Here is a 24,596-nt window from a genome sequence, read left to right on the forward strand (position 1 = left end):
AGGTCTCATGGTGCAGGATGAGGAACACCTGCTGAAGGTGGCAGATGGCAGAATAAAGAGCCCAGAAATAGACGTCCACAAGGGGGAATGGCTGATGATTCAGCCCCTGTCCTATTTTAGAATTGTTCATATAAAAATTGTAAAACCTCAGACCAGAAAGAAATGACCAGCTGGGAAAATTAGATAAACTTGCATGTGGTGGTAAACAAATACAAGCTTGTTTTAGATCCTTTGGAGCTTAGATGTTTAGACCCAAACGCAACTCACACTATAACCGAATTTCCACAAATGAGCAAAAGGAAATGTTCTGTGTGCTACTGTTCTATGAAGGAGTTGGTTCTCCAGTCGGGCCATTACACCCCAGCAGAACATGCAAATGGCAGATGAAAAAGGACGTGGTCAAAAAAAGCATAAAAACGAAATACATCATGTGTAACTCGGCGTTGGCAGGAAGCAGCAGGAGGACATGATCTGACATGATCACACACACACACACACACACACACACACACACACACACACACACACACACACAGACCAGAAGTTATGAAACGCACATGTCTCAGTCGCGGTGACAACATTACTAGTAAAACTTTACATTTTGATTTTCTTTTAGCCGCCGGTCCAAGATCTTTTCCATCTTTGGTCGTTAATAGACTGAAACTGGTCCCACGGCAGGCTAACCTTTAGCTACATCCACATTTCCTTTCAAATGACGCTGATCGTTTTTGATGTAAATCATAAAACATAAACTGTAAACTGCCGTAGCTACGCAGACCACAAGGGGTCTCTTTGAGAAAGGGTGGTTTAGGGAAATGTTTGGGTTTAATTAAGCACTAAGTTATGGTCAGAAAAACACTGCAGTGCGGGCTAGGGGTTAGGATTAGGTCGGTTATGCTTTGGGAGCGATCGTGGTCTTTCGTGGTTCTATAATACCATCACCTGACTTCCTCCTTTGCTCCAGAAAGACAAGAGCAACAAGTCCAGTCTCAATGAGGAACAGCTCTTAGCGATACCATGAGAGTCTTCACAGACATCGTTAACTCTGTCGTGTTCTGTGGATCTGTGAGAACTTTCACAAGAATCTGAAAAGTGTAAACAGAACCCTCCGTGTGTGTGTCCTGAGCTCCGGTGGCTTCACAGCCCATTACCTTCTCTCGGTCAGAGAAGACGCTGACATGAAATCTGTTTAGCGTCATTGCGTGGCCGCGCTGCCCACTCTTTTAATTCTATTTCTGTGCGTTGGCCAAAATACAAAGAGCGTGCCAGTTTGCTGAGAAGCATCCTGGATGCTCAGATGCAACAGAGCGCGGCAGCCTGCCAAGCGCTGACCGAGAAAAGCAAAAGCACAGGAGGGATTTAGTCAAGTGCTCATTTAAATATGAGCAAGCAACAGACTGTGGAATTTGAATGAGATTATAAAGGGAGACGGGGGTAGGATGAATTTCAATTTGAGAGCATTAGATGTATTCTCTCTCTCTTTCTCAACCCCCCCCCCCGATCCCCTGCCTCACCCCTCTCCCTCCCAGAGGTGAGATAATGAGTCCCAACAATGAGCAGGAGGGAGGAAGTTGGCAGTGTTGTTGCCACACAGCGAAGCCCAACGGTTATTATGCCACGGCTGCTCCTCCCCTCCCATTTATCTGCGAAAACACACACACACACACACACACACACACACACACAGAAGGATCTGGGTTAACAGAGCATCATATCTGATTGCATCTCACTGCAGTGGTACGCATTGCACCTCCACTACATCCTTATCAGATCTCAAGCCGCTGCATATATATAAATATATATGTATAGAAATACAGCATATAGTGTGTGTGTGTGTGTGTCTGTGTGTAGGTGATGATGGGGGGAGGGGTTGTCTGATGCAGCTTCAAAGTCAGCAGCAGGTTGAGGGAAGACAGTGAAGGAGGAAGAAAGAGGCAGATGGAGAATAAAACAGCAAGTGACAGGAAAAAAAGAGCAAGGAGGGCGAGTGAGCAGAGTGGGAGAGAGCAGATTGAGAGAGAGAAAGAGAGAGAGAGAGAGAGAGGGGAGGGGGGAGAGCAGAGTGGGAGAGAGCAGATTGAGAGAGAGAGAGAGAGGGAGCGAGAGAGAGAGGGGAGGGGGGAGAGCAGAGTGGGTGAGAGCAGATTGAGAGAGAGAGAGAGAGAGAGAGAGAGAGAGCGAGAGAGAGTAAAGAGGAAGGGGAGGTTTATCCAACAGCGCTGGAGAGACAGAAGTTTGAGCTCTGCGCTTCACACACGGCCAGGACAGACGATAACACACACCTACACACAGGTGAGACAACTCTTCTTCTTCACCTCCGTCTGTCACGGGGTATTTAGGGATTGTGAAAGGTGTCATATGATGCATTCAGGCGTGAAGGTTAATGCTGTGTGAGGGCGGTGAACTTGGTGCTCATCCGCAGCCTAAGTTGGGGAGTGTGCAGGCATGCAGCGTGAAGACCGGTGCATCAGCGGGGGCTTTGTTGTGTCCTGGGGGACGAACGTCCACACAAACAACAGAGACAAAGAGTCGGGAATGTGCTTCTTTTCTCTAATATTTCATCCTGCTGCAAAAGTATCATTTTCAAGACGAACTCTCAGCACAAACGGGTTGTAAGTGTTGCTGTAAAATTAATGGGAGCTCTCCCTAAGTGTAGCTTGCTGTGCACTTGCTGGCGGAGAAGCGCTATACTGTCTGTGTGCGTTCAGCAGTCGTGCCGCGTCTGAGCAGCATGCATTATTTATCTGCACTGATCTCCAGAAACAACGATACCTCAACAGGGGCAGGGGGGAGGGATGTATATACTGTAATCAATTCACGGAGAGTTAATATTATATGTGATAGCTGGACTGATATAATATAGTGAGGGGAGAGCAGAGGGACAAACAGCATCTTTTATACGCTCAGCTGTGCTTTGTCTTGTTTGTAACATCTTGCTTCAGTAGCTTGCAGCGTGGCAGAGACAGTATGTATGGATATCCTATGGTTTATTTATCTGTCATTATCTATGATGGAGATACGGGAGCACCTCAGTGGCAGCAGGAGGCTGTGAATAAGGCTGAGGAGATGAGATCTCTCTTATCTTGGGATGGCTTTTCCACACTGAGGAGGTTGACTCCTTTTGTCTGCAGATACTGTATCTTAATCCACATCAGTGTAACACACGGCCGCTGCAGGCTACACACTCATCATCTGACTCAGTGTGTGCAGATTACACATTACACAAGGGTTATGCTGGTGTTATTTACAGCATCTGTACGTGTTTGTGTGCCTGCATCCAGCTGCTTCTGCTCTCCCTTACTAAAGACTGACGGCAGCACCTAATGTGGAGAGCAAACAAAGAGAGCAGCAGTTACTATCGCCCATAACTAGATCGCACGATATCACACACACACACACACACACACACACACACACTTTGATGACAAGACAAACACGCCACCAAAACCCATCCCCTGCAGGTTTGGAGGATGGTTCTGAAAAGTTTTTGGCTTTGAGGAATATATCAGCAGTAGTCGTGTTCAGCAGTTGGATGGATTCCACTGGGAACCAAAAAGTGACTGTGAATAAACTATCAACACATTTATTGAAACTCCTCAAACCGCTCTTCACTGCCTGCGTTATCTTTGCCAAACTCACAGCTTTCAATCGTCACTAGAGCATTTACATTTTTCATTCACTCATTCGGCAGACGCTTTTATCCAAAGCAAAGTAAAGCAAACCGATTAACCCAAGCAAATAACTGAAATCCACAAAGACTAGACACCCTACAGGTAAACGACCGTTTCCACCAGCATATACAGATGTGTCGCGGTCTTGACAGCATGGAAGGAACACATTCTGACAACTAGTGAATACACAAAGCAGAAACTTCAAGATTAGAGTCACATAGTTACACAAGAACATAAACTCTTCAAAACATATGGAAGTCCATTACTGCCAGTAAAAGAAAAAAAATTAAATAGATTTTTTTTTTGCAATAAATAGGAAAAAATAAAGTAGATTTAGTTTTGATTTAAAAAAAAAAAAAACACTCATCAAGTCAAACTTTGAAAATCAAAATTATGAGATAAAAGGTTGAAATTTTGACTTAAGCCAAACTTGTGACTTACTACGAGCACTTTTCTTTCCTTTGGCTTGTAAGTAAGTCTTTACATTTAATCCGAGGCGTGGCCCTGATCAGTCTTCTTCTGTTTCATCATGCAACTATTTATAGATCCGGTTTGATTGTCCTCACATATGAACACTAAAGATGGAGACAATGATGGATCTGTTCTTCTCTCATGCCATTACATACCACACACATTTTCTCTCTGCATCACGCATACTATAAATCAGTGGTTCCAAAGCTTTCTCTTTATATTAATTTTATTTCAGGATACCACTCTACGCTCCAATGGTTCCTGATTAAATAAAGGTGTAAAAAAAAAAATTAAAAAAAAAGGAATAAATCAGTTGTGCACGTTGGAGTGCAGATTTGCAAATGACTACTGAACTTCAACTATGCTGGTTGGTTAAATGAATTTCTTTCATTCTGTTTTTTTAGTTTTCATGCAGTGATTCTGTTTTTCTTTACGTCTCTCAGTCCCTTAAAGATTCCAATATCTGTTTCAATATGTTGTCAGGTAAGGGATTCAGGTGCGGGACAGCTAGCTTCCCCTAACCCACCAAAAGCTGCAAGCCATGTTCCTACAGTAGCCCAGAATGGACAAACCAAACACCGGCTCTAGAGAGGGCCTTGAGCGTTTTACTCTACCTGGAGGCCGCCGTAGGTTCTCCTACACGCCTGTAAAGGGAGGGATGAGGGGAGGGGGATTCTAGATGCCACTAAAACCTAAAAACTTGTCCTTTAACTGCAAAGTCTTATTTTCATTCTTTTGGTCATTATTTTCAACTGCTGTGCATCTGGAAAATGAGTTGCGTTACTATGACAACTGGAAACCGTGAGACAATATGAAAGTTGGTATAAATGTCATCACGTGACTTTATGGGATAACATCAAAAATATAAAGTAAATACCTTATTCACTTTGTGAAGCACCGCGACAAGTCTCAGACGCCCCAGTGTAACACGCATTAACATTACGGCATTAACATTAATGCACAGCAGTGCGAGTGATGGTCCACGATGAGATTCTGTTCTGAGACAGCAGACTCTCTTAAAGAGGGGGTTAACATAATGTAGTCCAGTGCAGCCTCCGCTAGTCCAGCACTGTAGTGTTAAACCATTTAAAGCCTTGGTTAAAAGTGACCTACAGAAACTCCCTGCATTCACCAGAAAAAAGGAAATAATTATGCCTATCTTATAATTATGACTTTACATAATTATGAGATCCATATCTCATAATTACAAGAGAAATATCGTAATTAGAGACAGACAGAAAGATCAGAACTACAAGATAGCATCTCCGTCTTTGTTAAATGCATCACACTTCTATAAGTAGCAAAGCCACGAAACTGATTCAAAAACTGACAGTGAGTCAGTGCAGGATGGTAAAACTGAAATGGATCATTTCTACATTTTACACCAGACTGAAGCTTTGCTGTTTTTCCGAACAAGTCAAGAATCCTGAATTAAGCAGAGGCGACTAATTACATGAACGACCTTCTGTGAGTCAGCTGAGGATGGTGGTGGTTTGATCTTTGAAATACTCCTAAACTGCATGAGGAGTATTTTGCAAAAAGAATATTTGAACTAAAGAATAGTTTCTCAGGCACAGGGAATACGGTGTCGGATATTTTCAAAGAGCTCGGAGATTTATCATAAATCAGGGCCTCTTCTCGACCATCCACCAGCTCACTCAGGCTAACTTAACAGCTGGTGCCCCTTGGAGGATTTCATCTGCACACCAATACTGATGAGACTCTGTTGGACATTGTACTGAACCCGGCCAACAGTTAAACTGGCAGTATGTTCCAAATTAAACTGAACGCGAGCCAGTTCAGCTGCTGTCCACCTCTGCAAGCACCAACCAGAACACTGAAAGCAGATGGACGTTTCTTGGTTCTGAGCTCGCCAGTCTAAAAACTACAACATGCATCCCACACAGGACACAGAAACAGAATCAGCAGCCAATCACATGAGATATGAAAAACACATAAAGTGTGATGTGAGAACTAGAAGAGAAAAAGAGATGCAGTTAGATTATTTTTAAGCGGCAAGTTCACACCCCGAGGTTTGGATTACTGTGAGCGTCTGATATAAACAAGTCATAAAATAAGCCCCGAGCAGAGAAACATGACAGTACTGCAGCAGAGGATGTCTTAGAGTTATACAGAGTGGCATCATCTGATAATCCCTCTGTTGCTGCACTAATCTGTCTCCTGCAACATCCTGAAAACCTCTCAGACATACTGAGTAAAGGGTTTGAATACTTGTGTCCAATGTGACACTTCCGTTTTTCTTTTTTAATACATGTGCAAAAATTCTGTTTTCGCTTCGTCATCACGAGGTATTGAGTCTGGACTGATGAGGGGAAAACATTTATATAAATGATTTTAAGGATGAAGCTGCAACATAACAACGTGCAAATCAATCATCGGCTTAAATACAGTCTTTCAGAGCCACTAACATTGCTCCAGACTTTTTGTCTTGTTTTTTCTGTGGCTTTTTAAGGTCTTTCGGTCAATAGTGAGAGGAGCTGCAATGCAAAAGATACTGATTCAGACTGCTGATTCAGTCCACTCAGTTCGTCTTGAGGATTTGAAATCTGCTTCACGGACCGAACGTAATCAGAGAAACTGAAACGGCGCAGATGAAAATGAGATGAGAGAGTGATGAAAACATTATTTCTAAGCCACTAACGACTAGATCTATGTTATGTTCTCACATTATCCCAAATGTTTCCAGCAATTCTCAAACCTAAAGAAATACATGATTTTATTCATGATAACAGTCCGATTCATTTGGTCGTCTGTCAATGATGTCATATCCCCTATCTGCATGCGTCAGTGTTGTGGTCACCTGTCAGAAGCTCAAAATGGACTTTTATCTAGTTTTAAGCCACATACACTTTTTACACCTTGGTGATTTATAACTATATATTTTAACTAGATGAAAGATTCAGAGAAAAATGCTGAGTAAATGTTAGAGAGCTCAGCTCCCAGCCGCTCCGAGACCTTTGTCCACCAAAGAGCGTGCGATTTCTAAAGTAGAACAGTTTTATTCATTGTTTCTACTGGTTTTAATCCCCTGGTCCGTTTCTTCCAAATCTCTTGAACGCTAGTTATCAGAGAAACAATCAAAACAAAGGTTAGCAGCAGTCTCAGCCTCAAATCCGTCCCTGTTGTCTCGTGCCTGACATACAGCTTTGGCAAAACTCTCCAACCTGCCCAGAAGACTAAACGCCGCTCAGAGGCCAACGATGGCCGAAGCTCTTGTCAAGCGACAATCACCACAACCTGCTCCCGGCAAGAAACCACATTCAGCGAAAGAGAACATTCACACATAGCACCTTTACGGGTTCTAATAACCTGGTCTGTTTGTTTTGGAGAGGAGGAGACATCTGGGGATAATTCAGCCCCTGGAAGAAATCCAAACCGAGAGAAGCTTACAACAACTGCCAACAACTCCCATGATCCTACGCTCCCCTAGCGGCAGAAGTTACATACTGTGCGTTTAAATGGATTAACCATGAGTAAGTGGATAACTTCGTCTCCTGTTCCTTCCCTTCGTATCAGTCTGCATGATTGTTGAATATCTGTGTAACAGTAAGATGGCGGCTCCGAAAAGAAGCTCTTTGATTCTAAAGAACTAACACCACATCCTGAGAGTTGATGTTTTAGATCTTAGAAACCTGTCCTGCTGTGCTGCAAATATCTCAAAATACCTCAAGAAAAAAAAAATCCAGAATCAGACGATAAAAACAAACAAAACAAACAAGATAATTCAATAATAGATGTTTGCTGGTGTTTTATTATTGCACTGAGATTTTTCTGCAACTCCACAATCACATTTTAAGCCCCAACATGACTGACAATGGTTCCCGTAATCACACACATAATGAGCAGAGGCTGCAGTCAGCCAGCCCAGTCTGCCGTCTCGCTCGTATCTCGGCTGTCACCAGTGGATCGAACCCTGCCATGTTTCCTGGCAAGACACCAGGATGCTGCCATAGCTGTTACTCTTTCCTCCCTCTCTCTCTGTTTCTTTTCCTGTCTCTGCAATGGAATTGACAGGATTGAGAGAGCAGTCTCTCTGCTCCAGGTTTTCTTTGTACTCAGGTTTCTGGCAGGAGAAAGAGAGACGTTTACAGGACGGATTAGAGTTCATAGAAATAGATCTCCTCTGTTGTTTGCTTCAGCTGACAAGCCTGGTTTACACCTCACAGTCTTTCTTTCTTTTGTATTCCTTCTTTCTTTCTGTCTTTCTTTCTTTCCATCTATGCCATCACTCCACTCCCCAGGCTGGTCCATGTGTCTACAGTTGAGCAGGCAGCTGACAGCACAGTGACAAGTGCTGGGGATGGGAGGATGAGAAGCAGTGGAGGGAGAGAGGGAGGGAGGGAGGGAGGGAGAGGGACTAATGAGAGGGACAGTAGCAGCAGGGGTCTGTCACTGCACCTCCAGATAAGAGCCCCCCTGACTCTCTTTGATATCTGTCCCAAGTGACCAGGTCGCTCCATCCTCGGCTCGTACCAGTGAGGTGGGGGCAGGGGTGCTTATTAGCCACTCGTGCTCCCCCCCCCCCTTTGTGCACTTGTAAAGGGAGGAGGTGTTGAAGCAGGGGAGGGAGGTGTTGCATGGATCAAAAAGCAAAAAGCAGAATCGAAAAGAAGATCCAATAATGAGAAAGGATGGGAAGATGAAATTGTTTGGATACGCCCAGGTTCTCCACCCAGTACAATCTCCCCCACGGTTTATATGAAAAATGCACACGAGGAGCCGCAGGTTTTAACATGCGGGAAAACACCTAAACAACACGACTGGTAACTGTTACAGACAATGATTCAATACTTTTAAATATATACATTAAATATACGGATGGATTTTCTTACATTCACGTAGTTTAAACTATATAAAAATCCCCTGCTAATATAATATATAATACACCTGATACATTCATGTGTTGTTTTGTTAGAAAAATAGCACATCCTGCAATGTGTAGAAAAGATATTACTTTAAGTATTTTACATTAGATTTACAGGGTACATACACTGTATCACTTAACACATGTCAGAAAGTTATGTCGATATATTAGATCTCTCAATATGAACTTCCCCATTCACTTCAATGGGAAGGTGGTGTCAGACTTGTGGACCTCACTGTGTATTTATAGACTGTTAATAAGAGAGAATCGTGCAGATCTCTTCCATGTCTCGTTCTGCACCAGATATTTGAACAGCACATTGTGCTGAAATGAGGTGTACTAAATTTACCAATGAATAACATGAATACATAATATAATCTTCCTTATTAAAATGAACTAACCTTTAACTTCAAGCATAATTTTAATTTCCACAGCTTTAATCGGTAAGAGCAGAGCAGATGTGTCATAAAAAAAGTCTGTCTTACAGCTTATTTTACACAGATAATCTATTACATCTCTCGTCTTGTATTTCAACACAGAAAATACCTATAAGGGTCATTATTGACCTGAGTTAAAAAATTAAAAAAAAAATAAATAAAAAAAAATCAGGATTCAGACAACACAAACCAAAGGAACCAATCCTGTCAACTTTTGGGGACGAGGGGCGGGGCTAAATAAACCTGAACTCTTATCAATACAGAGAGTGAGAGAGTTAGCATTAGCACAACCACTAACGCTGTGTCAGCCACTGCTAGTTACAAGATAACAAACAACATAAACAAGTAAAAGATGCTAACTAAGCTAACCGTTCTGATACGTCTGCTAGTCTCTGGTTCTGGTCTAAACAGACTCTTCATCTGAGTCTGACTGAGGCTCAAACACGTGGCTGAGTCTCTCTGACGTTTCCTCCTCAAACCATCTTTATACTCTCCGCTCTTTCACCTGTCCACCTGGAGCAAGCAGCGGACGTACGGCCACTTTTTATGTTAGGAAAACCATGTTAAACTAGATATTAATCACTCAACTCAACTCCGATTATGTAAACTTGGATTATTGGGGAATTTACTGTGCACCCTGGTGAATGAACTGGCACCTTAAACTGCACATTAGGCAGATCTCAGCTTCGGCCTCTCAGCCTGTTTTGAAAGACTGGACCTCTCTCTCCCCTAACACTTCGCAGAGGGACAGCCGATTCCCAAAGCTAACAGAGTGTGCTAATTGTCTGAGCTGGTTGAAGGGGGCACTGATGGCGTCTTTATGTCTCCGTATTGTCTGGAGCAGTGCGATACGTGAACCTCCAGCGATTTCATGTATCACAGGTCCCTGAATGAAATCCCAGTCAACGCTACAAAATCTATTTAAAGATCACAATTTTAGTCACCACAGGAAATGCAGAGCCAAATTTTAATCCTTTTTTCCAGTTTGTCCCAGATAAAACTTTACAAGCGCTGTTTTTTAATGAGAACGTTTTTTTTTTTGTATATCTCAAAACTTGGATTCAAAAACCAAGCCAGTGTGAAAGAAAAGCATTAAATATGTATGAATACAAACGTTGAGGACCACAAAAGGTATTTTAGTTGAGACTCCAGCTCCCTCTCTTGTCAGTTCTCCTGCCCAGAAACCTCAGACTCCTCTGGGCTTTTGTCTTCACACATGGCTGATTATATGAACTGTGCAATAGAAAAGTCAGTGGGGATGTGCTCTGAAGACATTTTTTTCCTACGACAGAAATCTTTGCTCCATCAACAGGAGCATAATGGTTCAGGTTCGTCTTGTGATTTCAGGCATCTACGCTCTTATTTCCCCTCTTAAGATTGCACATCCTGATGATGGACATAATCATAACACTGGACTGAGCACTTTGATGTCCGTCCTCAGTCAAGGTGCACATTTTGATATTGACTCCTTGTCAGAGGTGTGAACTTTTCATATCCACCCTCCCTCAGAAGCCGGTCCTTTGATTTCGCCCTCGCAGCAGGTAGGAGGCCAACTGAGGCGGCTTCAGAACATCAGTCACACCCTCCAGCCTTCACGGGAAACAGAACGGCACTATTGATCATTGTGGAAACCTTCATGTGCTGGGCTGATTTTTCTGTGCATGTGAGCGCAGGCACATGCGGGACTGAACTGTGCTCATTTCATACGGCTCTGTATCAAATTGATATGTGGAGGTGAGGGAAAGACTTGGTTTTGTGCTCTTTCTAATGATCCCTGGGAGGAATTTGACTTGCAATCAGTCATTCAGCTCCTCTGACAGAATCAGGTGAAACACATATTGATTTGTATTGTTTTTTTGTTTTTTTTAAACTGGCTACGCTCAATACATGTGAAAGGGCACTGAAGTCTTCTGTGTTTACTACGTGTCCTAATGTACTAAACTAAATCGACTTTTACATCCAACCTGCTATAAATAACCACAGCTTGAGTGTAACATGGCGTAGTCCGGACGACTGGTAGCCGTTTGGTCAAAATAGTGTTTTGTCAAAATTGCCTAGCTCAAAAATCTTATTAAGTAAAAATTATGATAGCTGACATTTTTATGCACACATGCTTTAAATGGACAACACTTGGATAAACTGTTGGCAAATTCATCCTCTTTGGAACCTGCTGTTCAATAGTTTGGGGCCAATCCATGTTGTGGATCAGGACATAATTCCACTGGATACGTAAAAGCTCTGATTTGCTGGTGGCACTAGAGGAAAGGTTACGGGCTCACCTATGTCAACAGGCTTCATCATCTGAGCATCATTAATATGGATTAATGTATCATTCAAATAGGTTCACTTGAAAACAGGGGTTTGTATCTGCAACGGTAAATTTGTAAAACTCACAGTCACATACTGTGCAAGAAAAATACTTACAAAAAACAAACATACTTAATACATGCGTGTGTGTGTGCAAGCTCACGGGCAGAGTGATAATGTTTCGTACACAGCGCCACAAAAGAAACAGGGCGGGATCTCCAGCGTCTGACCAACCAACGGTAACACTGTGCACAAAACATTACCACGCAGTCAACCTGTCATCAGCCTTTGAGAAAAAACCCATACATATATATATATCTATATATATAGATATATATATAGATATGTATGGGAGGGAGAGATAGAGATATAGATGAGAGATGTGTATGTGTGTGAGTGTCTATGTGTGCACACATAATTCCTTTGGATTTGAAAGTGGTCTCAGACTTTAGGGCATCACTGTATATGAAAAACAAATATGTGAACTTCATGGTGGCTCTAGAGGAAAAGTCAGGGGATCATTGAAATCAATAGGCTTCATCCTGTGACAACCAATAATGCCTGTACTAGATTTCATTGCAATCCATCCAATAGTTGTCGAGATATTTCAGTCAGGACTGACTGACTGACACGGCCATCACTAGAGCCATACTGCTGTGGCTAAACTGCTGTTATCTGAAACGATAACAAGAGTAAAGTTGATCAAAGTTTGGTTAAAGTCGGTCAGTAAATTGTGACGGATGTTGACATCAGACATCGCCTTCATTTTCTTATCTAAAGTTTCTTACAGCCTGTTTGATCGTCTGTCTGCTTGTTTTCCCGTCCTGTCTGACGTCTTCCTCAGCAACTAACTTCATCACAAAAATGATGTTCAAAACTACCAAAAAGAAAAAAGAAAAGAAATAAAGATCAGCACCATTTTGCATCAGTGTTCAATAATTATACAGAGAGAAATCTACAGTAGAAGAAGCAGACAGAACATTTTCTCACCCTCAGTAGCAGCACCCTCCTTCTCTTGTTAGTGTTGCTATCACAGCAGTTTCAATTTAACTGTATAATTTGGACCAAGGTCAAAACAACACACAGGAAATTGCTGAATACTGTGGAAAAAGTGTTTCATGTGGAGGTAGGGCGCTGAGGGAAGGACCAAAGTTGAGGGAAAGCACACTTATTTGTTATTTGGTCCTGGACTGAAACAATGACTCTGTGGTTTAAGTGCTGACTTTCAGCTAGAACTTCAGTCTGAATCTCAAGAACCAAATGGGAACTACAGCCCTATTCTGGCTCCTCTCACACCAGCAATAACTGAAGCTTTTCCAACTTGCGAGCTGTGGAAACAAGTTGGGAACAAAAGACTGACGTATCATCACCTTGCTCATTTCCACATCCAACATTTACAGATCGGCAATGACGATTCATGTGGAGTCGTGTTTGCGTCCACCTGATGAATCCAAGTGCAGTGTTCCCTCTCTTTTAGCTCCGTGTTCGGTCTCCACCAGCTCCTGAGGGAAACATCCGTCTCTTTAGCTGCTAAATGCTCCACTATGTTCACCAGCTGCTCTCTGACTGCGTCTGTCTGCTGTTTGCTGCTGAGCAGGTAGAGGACAATGCAGTTTTAGCAGATACACAATGAGCTGAAAGTCAGTACAAAGCTCCACAAAGTCCAGCTGCAGACTCGGGTGATAACTCTCAGTAGGTTCATCACTGCGTGCGACCCCACCAGTCCTCCAACCTGAACAACCACATCGCTCGTTTCTTTTCAACCCTCAGATACGACCCTTAGGAGTGTCTCCTGAAATAGCGCCCCCTACGGCAGCAGGCATACCGGACCTTGGTGGTCATGGTTACAATAATAACAATGTGGTTATCTTTGTCGAACGGTCACGGACAATAAAAACAACATAAACTGCTACTTTCACATGGGAATCGAACTCCGCTCTGCTGTGTCATATTCCTGTGTTTTGTTGAGCCATCCATCCACCACAACCTCCTCCTGATGTGGACTTTGTCTCTCTTTATACTGCATCACCAAACTTTTTGCTTTGCTCTTGTCATAATTGCTACGGCCGCTATAAGTCACCTAACAAAATAATGAAGCTATGGGTCACAAACCTGCTGCACAAACGACCTATGGGCTCCTTTTTTTTTTTACAGGAGGACAGTCTCGTGAAACCCATTTCACAGTTTTTCTCATTGTCATTTCATATGCTGTTATTATAAAAATATCGACTACAGCTGCTTTAAAGTAAAATGTGCAACAAATCCTACATTGTTCAGACAGTGTGGACATAAACACGAGGTGAAAGTCAGCATTTCAATCTCACAACACAATGAAAACATCACTGTCCTGATACTTTCTGACAACACTGTAGATTCCAGGAAAGGAAAAGGAAGCTAATTCATCAAAAAATAACTCCCTGAAGTCACAGTTTGATGCTGTTTGACAGCGAAAGCCAAAAGATTTAGCTTTAATCTGCACTAATATCCTTGTTGATGACAGTGCACATAAGGAGAGAAGGAAAAAAAGGATCATGAATAAGCACAAAGTCAGTTTCCACGGCCTTCAACATGTCATGGTGTTGCTTATTCATATAGTTTGTATATAGTTTAGTATCCATGCTGCTTTGGACAAAGTGTCAAAGGCTGTGGTTATTTTCTGATCAGGATCAAGCGTCTCTCCTCCCTGCAGATGAGGATTTGGACTTCCTCTCACTGATTTAATATCTGTGTGGCTTTCAAGGCTCCGTGCTGCAACACTATGACAAAAGTAATTTTCAAAAGGAGCTTTTACTCGGATGGCAGTGGGAGAGGAGGAAGCAGCCGCCTCCCCCATACCACCCCCTTTTTCATTGTGAGGAGAGGAGGGGGGGAGGGTTGGCCTTGAACTGGAGCTTCACAATGGATGTTTGTCCAAACTCATAAAGCAAAAGATGTTTGATCCTTTGAGAGTGAGTAAACAGGGGCCTAAATGGAAATGTCTATGAACATGGGCAAGTCGATTTTATTTATATAGCGGCAAATCATAACAGAGGTGATCTCAGGGCAGGTTTCATACAGACCGCCCTCTTTATAATGTAATTTACAGAGACCCAATATTCCCCCATGAGCAAGTACTTGGACAGCGGTGTTAGACTGATATCGTGTGTGTGAGATTTAGCATGACGCTAGAGTCAGGAGATGTTGACCTCAGCTCATCACTGACACTGGAAGCAGGGAGAAACATTAGACTTGGCTCTGCTCAAAGTTCATCACCAGGACCAGCTGCCCGAAGAACAAAGAACCAGTGTGAAAAATAAACAACTCAGCAAAACTAAGTCAACCGACTGGAAGAATTTAACTCCGGTCCAAAAATCCACCTACCAGCACCTTTAAACGCCTCATTGAATAGGCTGATAGTGCCCACCCACAGTGCTTACTCATCGTGGGAACCTTACCCTGTTAAGCGCCTTGACAGAACGTATCTTATGATTTTGGTGCTATACAAATAAAATTGAAGTGAATTAACATATTGCATGTCCCTTAATACGTACTCAAACAGAAATATTAAAATGACAGTTTATGGATTTAGGGAGAGTCATGTGATCTTCTTCTCGACCAGCAACAGTTCATCTATTTGCTCAACACCTCTGCAACAACAAGACTCTGGAGCCGTTTCCAAAGTCACTCGCTATTTATTATACAGGCTACTATGTACCGGTTACCATCTTATTTTGTTTTTTCTGTCTGTACAAAGCAAACTAATAAGAGACAATGCTGAGTAATAAACTTTTAAGGTGTTAGTAGCCAGAACCAGGCGAGCTGTCGTCTCCTGCTTCTGGAGAGGAAGCAAATGAGCGAAGAGCCGTTACGTTGAACTATTTATTTAAGACAAATGTGAAAGCTGTAAGCTGAAATTTTCTCGTATGTAAATGAAGGAGCATAAAAACAATAACTATACTGTGTGTGGATGTGTGTGTGTGTGTGTGTGTACCCATGCCTATGTGTGATGAGTGTTTCTTTGTTATTTTGGCTTCAGTGCACACAGGCAGTCATGCTCGACTATACAACAGAACAATAGTTCCCTCTGTGTGGCTTTGATCTAATGAGAGAGTGAGGTGGTGGTACGAGAGAGAGAGAGAGAGAGAGAGAGAGAGAGAGAGAGAGAGAGAGAGAGAGAGAGAGAGACAGAGAGACAGAGAGAGAGAGGTTGTTCAGGGAAGCGGAGAAGAGAGATGAATTTGGATCATGCTGAGAGTGAAACAGCCACTCCAAGAACTGATTTTATTTTAGCTTGACCAGAGAGTTTACAGTAGAAACTGAACCATGTGGTTTTGCAGAGTGATACTAAAACTATTTTAAGACTAAATCACAGTTATTGGCTTTTCATTCAAACTAAATTAGAGCAGTAGCTGCCTAAGATGATTTAAAAATATCTGTATACACTTTGTGACAAAGCACCATGTATAAAGGTTTGATAAGCTGTATAATGGGTTTTTATTAATGGGTAACACATCATTTACTATTGCTTTATAGATCAGTTATAAGCCATTAAGAAGAACAACTTTGGGGTTGCCAGGTTGTGGAACATCCTCCTCTCTAATGGACTTAGTGCTACAGGACATCTGGACCGTCATCCATTTATAAATTCCTGCAAACCTCCCATGGAAGAGAGTATGTAGCGCGATCAGTTTGTGATTGAGGTGTGAAGGAGGAGGGCGTATTATGGGGGTCCCTGGTCCTGTAAAGTGAAGGTTCGATTCATTGATCCCTGGGAAAATATACTCACAAGAATGTACAGCTTGGATCGGCACGAAACTCCACCCATTAAACTTTGGCCACACCTCCGGCCGCCGTTCACGTTCTCAGTCAGCAAGGTGTTATGAAGCCCAGTGAAAGCAGCCACTGAACACACAAAAACAATCGCAAGTTACCCTGTGTACACAAGAGCCAACAAAAAACAATCCAGCCACAACCAGGCTCTGAGCCTCTCTTCTGATTGGCTAGCTGTTTTCTGAGTGATGGAATAGAAATGTAGCCGATATGCATCAGATCATGTAAACACTCAGAGAAACCAAATGCAAGGTTGGATGGGCCCAGGTGGGCGGGGCTTGGGGCATGGCTTAGAACGGTGACTAGCTTATTGTGACATCACAAAGTTACAGAAGTCCTGACGGCACGTTTCAAGGCTCAGTTTCTGAAAACAGGCTGTGTGCATTTCTCTGTGGACTGAGCGCTTTGATACTTTCACAGTATCTTCACCGCATTAGAGTCATGTTTTCACCTACTTGACGAATGTAAACCTAATGTTCAGCCTCCTTTAACTCTGATTTGGTCTCCACCAACTGCTGAGAAAAAAAATCCCTGTCTCTTTAGCTGTTAGATGTTTCACTTTCTTCACCAACTAGTGGCTAAAACAACAGCCTGCTGCTGCGGGAGACGAGTGATAAAAGCTCTCTGTCTGAGCAGACAACTCAAAATCCCCCAGGAATCATCCTCCCAACTTCAATCTTAGCAGCTGGGAGACAAATTCAGAAGCACCTGGTTGGGGTTAAATGGACTCCTGTGACATTTAGATGATTACACTGCAGCAGGAAGAAATATGAAAACATATTAACAGGTTCTCAGAGCAGACGTAAAGGTAATATAAACTAGTAATCCTCAGACGGCCGGTGAGATTCGGAGAGTGGTTGTTTTGCTTCAGTCTGAGGGCTAATGTGTTTGTTATCACCTAGAGCAGATGGCCCAGCATGGAAGAGAGATTCATTTACACACACACACACACACACACACTTATGCACAACCACACAAGCACTGTCACACATGCATATCATGTATAGGCACACCCAACACGAGCCTATAAACACAGGAAAAAAAACCAAACTACAATATGTGCACATAAATACACATGAACTCATCTACATACAAAAACATAACAACACATAAATTATCCCCGTCAACAGATAACAGGACACATAGCTGCACAAAACACACCTTCGATCAGCACATACACACAAACTCACACACAGCCACACATTTCTTAAGATACACACACCAACAGCAACCTACGCATCTAGAACTACGCAAACACACATTAGCACCCACACAGCAAAGTCATATAGGCCACACACACACACACACACATTTACTGTATATCCAGTCAAATAAAAGTAACACAGCCAAACACACATCTAAATCCACTCTCACTAGAAATTCAGAAACACTTGTTCAGCTTTCTCTCTCATCATCTTCTCCGACTCTTCCATCCCCTCTCCCTGCTCCTGTCTTCCTTTTCATCCCCATCTCAATCATCAGTTATTGATCTGTCTCTGGGGAGGAGAAATCAGCCTTTCTCCGCCCTCTATTTTTAGACACAAAGCAGATCTCAGGGAGAGCAACAACCTGAGAGAGAGAGAGAGAGAGAGAGAGAGAGAGAGAGAGAGAGAGAGAGAGAGAGAGATGGAGCAGAAGCACAGATGCGGCCGATACCGTGAGTTGGTGCTTAATTTAATGGTGCGGCAATAAAAGAGTCGAATAAAGAGGGAGCTTGTAAAGTAATGAACCTGCCTATGTTCAAGGATGTTTGGTTCACTCTGGTGCAACCAGTAACACAATGAGGACACCCACGCTGATATGCAAATACAGTTGTTTTTTTGTTTCTTCATATTTTTGCTTTTTCTTTTTAAATTAAAAAGTGAGGTGGAGAGGCTTCAGGCGTCGAGGAAATGAGTCTGTGAGACACTTTCACAATCCACCGTATAATTTCAAAAATGCATGAAGGTCAATCTAAAAATAAAAATCCTTGATACGCTGACCTTTTGGAGACAAAGGAGCTTTCGGCTGACAGGTTTCTGCTGGCTTGAAAACAGACAAATAACTGCTGGTGTGTTCCCTTCTCTTGTCTCTCCCTTGTAACCTCTGTCCTTTTCTTACAAGGGCACATCAATCCTTCTTGGCTGAACAGAATGACTCCGAATGTCAAACACTGTTATAATCACAGTCACTGAGATTTTATAGATAGTGGAGATCAGATGACAGTGTTTGATGGCTGAAATAATTACCCTGCTGGGGAGGGTGAGATGACTGTTGCATGAAGAAAAGAGTAGAGAATGACACCTGATTAAATTGCTTATGCGACAGTACCATCAGGAGGTCCTTTCAACACCTTTCGGATATAGATTACTGCTTTAAAAAAGGTTTGATGATTACCAAAACTTGATCGTGCTGTGTTCATTTTGTTGCACTTGCTTCTTTTGAGAATATAAACTGTGATTATCTGTGAGGAGACTCCAGAGAAAGATCCAGGACTCACCGGGGTGGAAGTGATCTCCAAGTTTGCTCGAGCCCCTGGGAATCTCCCCCAGGGGGAAGCTGCAGAGCAGAGGAGTGTTCAGACAATTTCCTTCAGTCTCTATGTTGGTTTTCAGAAAGTCCTGGTGGTCACATTAAGTTTACACGAGATATAATCCGCTGGATGATTACTGGCTCACATTCGCTGATGAGTGCAGAGCAGCACCACAGTGAGGGAGAAAATGTATATATAATATCCTCTCCTCTTGAAACAAGTATCATCAACATCTTTCATCAAGGCAATTAACCTCACCTACAGTGAGGCTGCTCAGTGGAAAACAAGCAAGTGTGAGTGTTCAGTTAATGTTTTAAGAGGAAACACAATACAGTGGTGCGTCTGGAATACTTAGCTTGACCTGCTGCCACCGCTACCCGAGCGGGGGTAATGGGAAGAAAATGGATGTACTTCCAGACTGCATTATTCTTATAATATCCGAGCTATTCATTCAATACAAAACATTTGTAAAGAAGTAATACTTTGTATAATTAAACTACTGCAGTGCCCTTCTGGCAGGCCTCCCTTCACTCACAGCGAAACCCTTGTCCGGTCTTCGATCAGCCTAAAAGGTCGCGTCACTCCGCTACTCATTGACCTCCACTGTCTACCCACCGCCGCCCGAATCAAATTCAAGTCACAATTACCTCTCTTCCTAGAGCACCTCCTCGCCTCACACCTCTAACACCCTCACATGAATAACTAGCACTTACTACGCCCTTTCAGTGCACTTCTTCACCCGATCTCCTCACACTTTGCCTTACTGAACAGATTTAGCTCTTACACTACTGCACTGAAGCTTCAGTGTTGTCCCTCACTTCTAAGTCCCTTTGGATAGGTGTCTGCCAAATGAGTAAAAGTATCTAGGTTGATAGTTTCTTTGTATAATACGTGATATTGCCAAATAACAACCTCAACCTGCTCCTATACCTGAGTATAGCCAGAGCTTTGATTTATGACCAAATACAAACGAATGATATTTCCATCAACCGCTAAACTCACAGGGACATTTACTGTAGCTCAAAGCTCGTTTTGTTTGTGAGGGAGAAAGTTTTTCAGTTAACAGTTTAAACAAAGAAACACTGAATACAGTTTTAACGAAGCACACATCAACTATATCCTTGGACTCTAGAGCTTAAGCAAGCAATTTCAGTAAGTGTAGACTGAACCACACCAACACATAATATACTCAATTCTGTGTATAATGGGACGGAAATAGCCTCTAACACGCATTTAAGAATGGTGCATTTTAGCTGTGTAACTGTGTAGGACACGAGAAAGTGACTAATTAGTCAGATTTCCTAAAACGCTGAACAGTGTACTTTTAATACTTGCACGGACTAATTCTGCCTCTACTCTTTTCTATTCTGCTCTGTTATGTTGCTCCTCTCTGTACTTAACTCCCATGGGTGCTCATTATGGAAGACGTTTGTTTGATCTATTCTTTCATTGCTGTTTGAACCTGAAGCGTCACACTCTCTACGGAGTATAGTCTGTCAACATGACTAGTTAAAGCCGCTGCCATTACGCAGACAAACAAACAGTTTCTTGATACAAGCTGCCATTATATGAACAAGTCTAACTGCTACACTGTCAATTTTGTAACTTTTTCTTTCAAATTTTAGGATATGGAAAACAAAATGTGCTCTGAATCTTGCAGGAAAATTATAATATCTGCAGTGAGCTGGTACTGCAGCATGTTGTGCTCTTGCAGAGTGGATTTCTTCCCCTGCTGCAGTGGGACAAGTAATCAGACAAGAACCATCAGTTACGCCTCAGTGCCTTAAGTACAATTAACTGCTATAATTAGTTTCCATTTAAAAGAGGTCGATTTAGTATAAACATACAAGTAGAACATTTAGTTTCAACAGTAAATAACTTCGAGGCTCCTGCGGTGATGCATTTTCCAGAAATGCATAAAAAAGGCATTGAGACATCATTTCCAATAAGGCAATATATTTGTTCTCAGTATTCACCCGTAGTGACTACAGCATCAGACTCTCGCAGCGCTTGGTTTAGGTTAGGGAAAGATCCTGGTCTGGTTTAGTACAGAGAAAAAAGTTCACAGCGACTTCAGACACAACCCGTTTATTTACTATTGACGAAAACCACAGTCTTTCCGTAGCTAACAGTGTTTTTGTAACCTAAACCACAGACGGGACTGTGGATGTCCCTGGTGTGACAATCTGGTGCTTTGTACGGCCGCCATCCATCCCAACCACCTCCTGGTGACTCCACTGCTGTTAATAACTGTAGCACTTCATTCATTCAGAAAAAAAAAAAAACATTTCCTCTGAAACAAAATGGAAAATCGTTTCGTGGTACAGAGACATAATGCCTAAGGGACAGGTTCTCTACCAACAGTCACCACTGGTGTTTTAAACAGACAGCCTTTTTTCCTGTTTAACCAAAAGCCTCTTGGATGAAGGGCAAAGTGACTCTGGGGAAGTCAGTGTTGCTGTGTCGGCCCACCTCTTTGCTCCAGACTGAAATATCACAACAATTATTAGGAGAGTTGCTGTGAAATACGCCACAGTTATTGGTGGATAGGGACGATAAAGACTCAGTGTTACCAGAAAGAAGTGGTGCACACAACGTGTCTGTAGTTGTTTGGGCCACACTGGAAACTGGAGCTGGTCATTATTATATGACCACATTATTACGGTGCACGTTTTCAGCGATCTCTTCACACAATTCTTTCTGTTGTTCAGATGAAAAGTGCCAATAATAGCTGAGCAACAAATCGGAACAAAAAAAAAAAAGGGAACTGCAAGAGACTTAATGCCCTCGGCTTCACCTCCGCAGCGCTGGCCGATCGCAGCGTGAAGTGAATGAGGATATCAGATAGTGTTTGAAAGTTGAATAAATGGTTGGACGCAGTAATTCGATGTTGGAAATTATATATTCCCTAAATGTTATAACGTTTTAGATTTGTATCCATCACTCAGTATCATCAGGGAGGCGTTGGATTTACATCACTTTGCGGCTGCATGTTGATGAACTACACTGAAGACTGTGGTGTATGCTGAACATGGAGGCAGCTCCTCTGGGTCTGGTAGCTCTGTACATGATACACTGTGTCCTTTTGTTTTCAGGGCGCTTTGAGAGCGCTGACAGCTCCACCTGTGTCTGTCTGCTTCCTGTTGGTTCGTTAGAGCAGGACAATGAGACGATGAGAGCGCTCGTCTCTGCTAATAAAAGACACATTAATGCCTCCTCTGCCGAGAGCGATCTGCTTGAATGACTTAAACAGAGCAAAGGGACTCTGCGTGTGTGTGTATGTGTGTGTGTGTGTGCGTTTGAGTGTGTGTGTGTGTGTGTCGTCTTTTAGGCCCATTTGTTGAAACCTGTTTTGTCTGATCTTTTTGATGTGTATGCGTCTGCCTGCTCCATTCTGTGAGATTGTCTGTCCACGTGTGGTTTTAGTGTTTAACCCCCGAACTGCAGCTCACAAGCCGCGTTCACCCTGTGATATTTACTGCATACTCTTTATCTTTACCGACCAAAGTGTGTCCACGGCATCAAGCATTGAAAACTGCCAAGAAACTAAAAGCTGGCCTCAAATGTCTGGTGTTATTTATTAGCATGTTTACTTCATCTGGGTTCAGATAGTTCAGAATTGAAATAAAAAATTTGCCACTATTTTAATTCAAGTTCTTGGACGGCTCCTTGTGTTTGTTTTTTTAATTCAACATTAAACATTTGAATCATAGCTGTCTAATGCACACACCATGTAATTGCAATGTCTCCGATTCAACTCCATCATCCTCTCAATATCTCCTCACTTTTCTTGACAGGCTTCACTGTCAAACCATTAAGTAAAGGCAAAAATAATTAAAATATATATGTACAGGTATATTGTATAAATAAAGGGTTTTAAAGAAAAACATGTACTCGGGTATCGTACTGACTCTCCTGTTAGGAAAACAACAACCAACAGTGCTATGGTTTTGACTACAAGTATACTGATCCGTAATGACCAGAGAGCAGCAGTGAGGCATGAAGTGATGTCATTCTACAATCTGGAAATGAATGAAAATATGAGAGTTAGGCATATTATTAAAAACAGTTACAATCAGTGAGCAACAAAATGAACAAACTGTCCTCAGGCAGCTCTGAGATCTTGGTATTGAAGTTGTGTTACGTCATGTTGTGGAATGAAATGAATGAGATCCTAAAACCAGGAAGTCTCTCGAGACACATTATCTCTTTTACAAGACAGACCTGGACGAAATGACAACAGAAGATAAGAAACTAATAAAAAACTAATTTAGGTTTCAGTTTCTTTAAAAGGTTATCAGTGTAAGTGTGGAAAGATAATTTTTCATCCAGCCATATTCCAAGACGTCTGTGTACAGATACTTTCTGCTACTCTATTCCTTATAAAGTTTTAAGATTGAAGTTTTGTATGTTTTGCACAGAATGTGCATGGCTTCTGGAGAAAGCCACAAAATTTTTTGTGTGTCTAAGGTTGATTTCAAGTGGTAAAATGACAACTGAAGTGTGTGAAATGCAGTGTGAAGGTCAGTAACAGTCTGATTTAAAGAAGTTACGACAAGTGCGTACATAACTGTACATCTGCATACACACAAATCTTTGCCGGATGTGCATAGAAAACAAAAGTGGTGCCATTATAGAGCATTGTGGTAAACCTTTTGTGACCTTGAGAAATTCAGACTAGTAAAGATGAGAACAGAAACATAGGTCGTACTACAGATTAGTTGTCCTACTCATTATTAGTTATCTGTTTGCCAGGTGATCTGAGTTGCGTCCTCTCAAGTCACTCTGCGACAAAACACTGCAGCCATGTTGCAGCTGCAGTATTTACAGATCTGAAAACATGAAAAAGTCCTGTACATTTGGAAATATGTAATGGAAGTCTTTTTTTTTTTTGTAAATGTTTCTTCAGATATGATGCTGCTCCCAGTGACTGTGCTGATTGGCCTGCTGTGCCTGAGCCTTGCGGGGAGTGTTGGGGGTTTTGCCCGTCTGCTGGACGATGTGGAGCTACGCTCGGCTTTCTCGGTCGCACGGACCAACAGCATGGAAGGTGGACCTAAGATGACGGTGACCTTTGACGCTGTTTATGTAAACATCGGCGGGGATTTTGACCCCAAGGCCGGCATGTTTCGCTGCCGTATCCCCGGGGCTTACTACTTCTCCTTCACTGTGGGAAAGTTTCCACACAAAGACCTGTCAGTGATGCTGATGAAGAACAGGAACGAGGTGCAGGCCATCGTTTACGAGGAAAACGCGGGAGAAGAGAGGAAGGTAGGTGAGCCCAGTGGGGGAGAAGGAAAGCTCTACAGAACAAAGGTTACTGTGCAAAACCTGAAACCCCAGAGTGATTCAGATTTCAGGCTTCATTCATGTGATCTTGTAGCCTGGTTCAGCCTCTGAATCACTCCTCACTTTAACAGATGTCAGGTGTTGTTGACCGTTTCCCAGCTGGAGAAACAACAGAGCCAATCAGGGCATTTGTGGGTGGGACAGACAGGTGGTGG

General features: G+C 42.5%; 1 protein-coding gene across 1 annotated transcript in view; it reads left to right on the plus strand.

Moving 5' to 3' along the window:
* The first annotated feature begins 2,200 nt into the window (after positions 1-2,200).
* c1qtnf4 (C1q and TNF related 4) overlaps positions 2,201-24,596 on the plus strand; it is a 28,677-nt gene continuing 6,281 nt past the window's right edge. Inside the window, exons 1-2 of the mRNA XM_023406941.2 lie at positions 2,201-2,292; positions 24,002-24,363. Coding sequence (XP_023262709.1) covers positions 24,004-24,363 — 360 coding nt within the window. The 5' untranslated portion in view covers positions 2,201-2,292; positions 24,002-24,003. The remainder of the gene's footprint in view (positions 2,293-24,001; positions 24,364-24,596) is intronic.

Source organism: Seriola lalandi, unplaced genomic scaffold (assembly GCF_002814215.2).
Source record: "Seriola lalandi dorsalis isolate HSWRI2012SDOR001 ecotype SW California unplaced genomic scaffold, Sedor1 jcf7180002054320, whole genome shotgun sequence".
In the NCBI taxonomy this organism is placed as follows: Eukaryota; Metazoa; Chordata; class Actinopteri; order Carangiformes; family Carangidae; genus Seriola; species Seriola lalandi.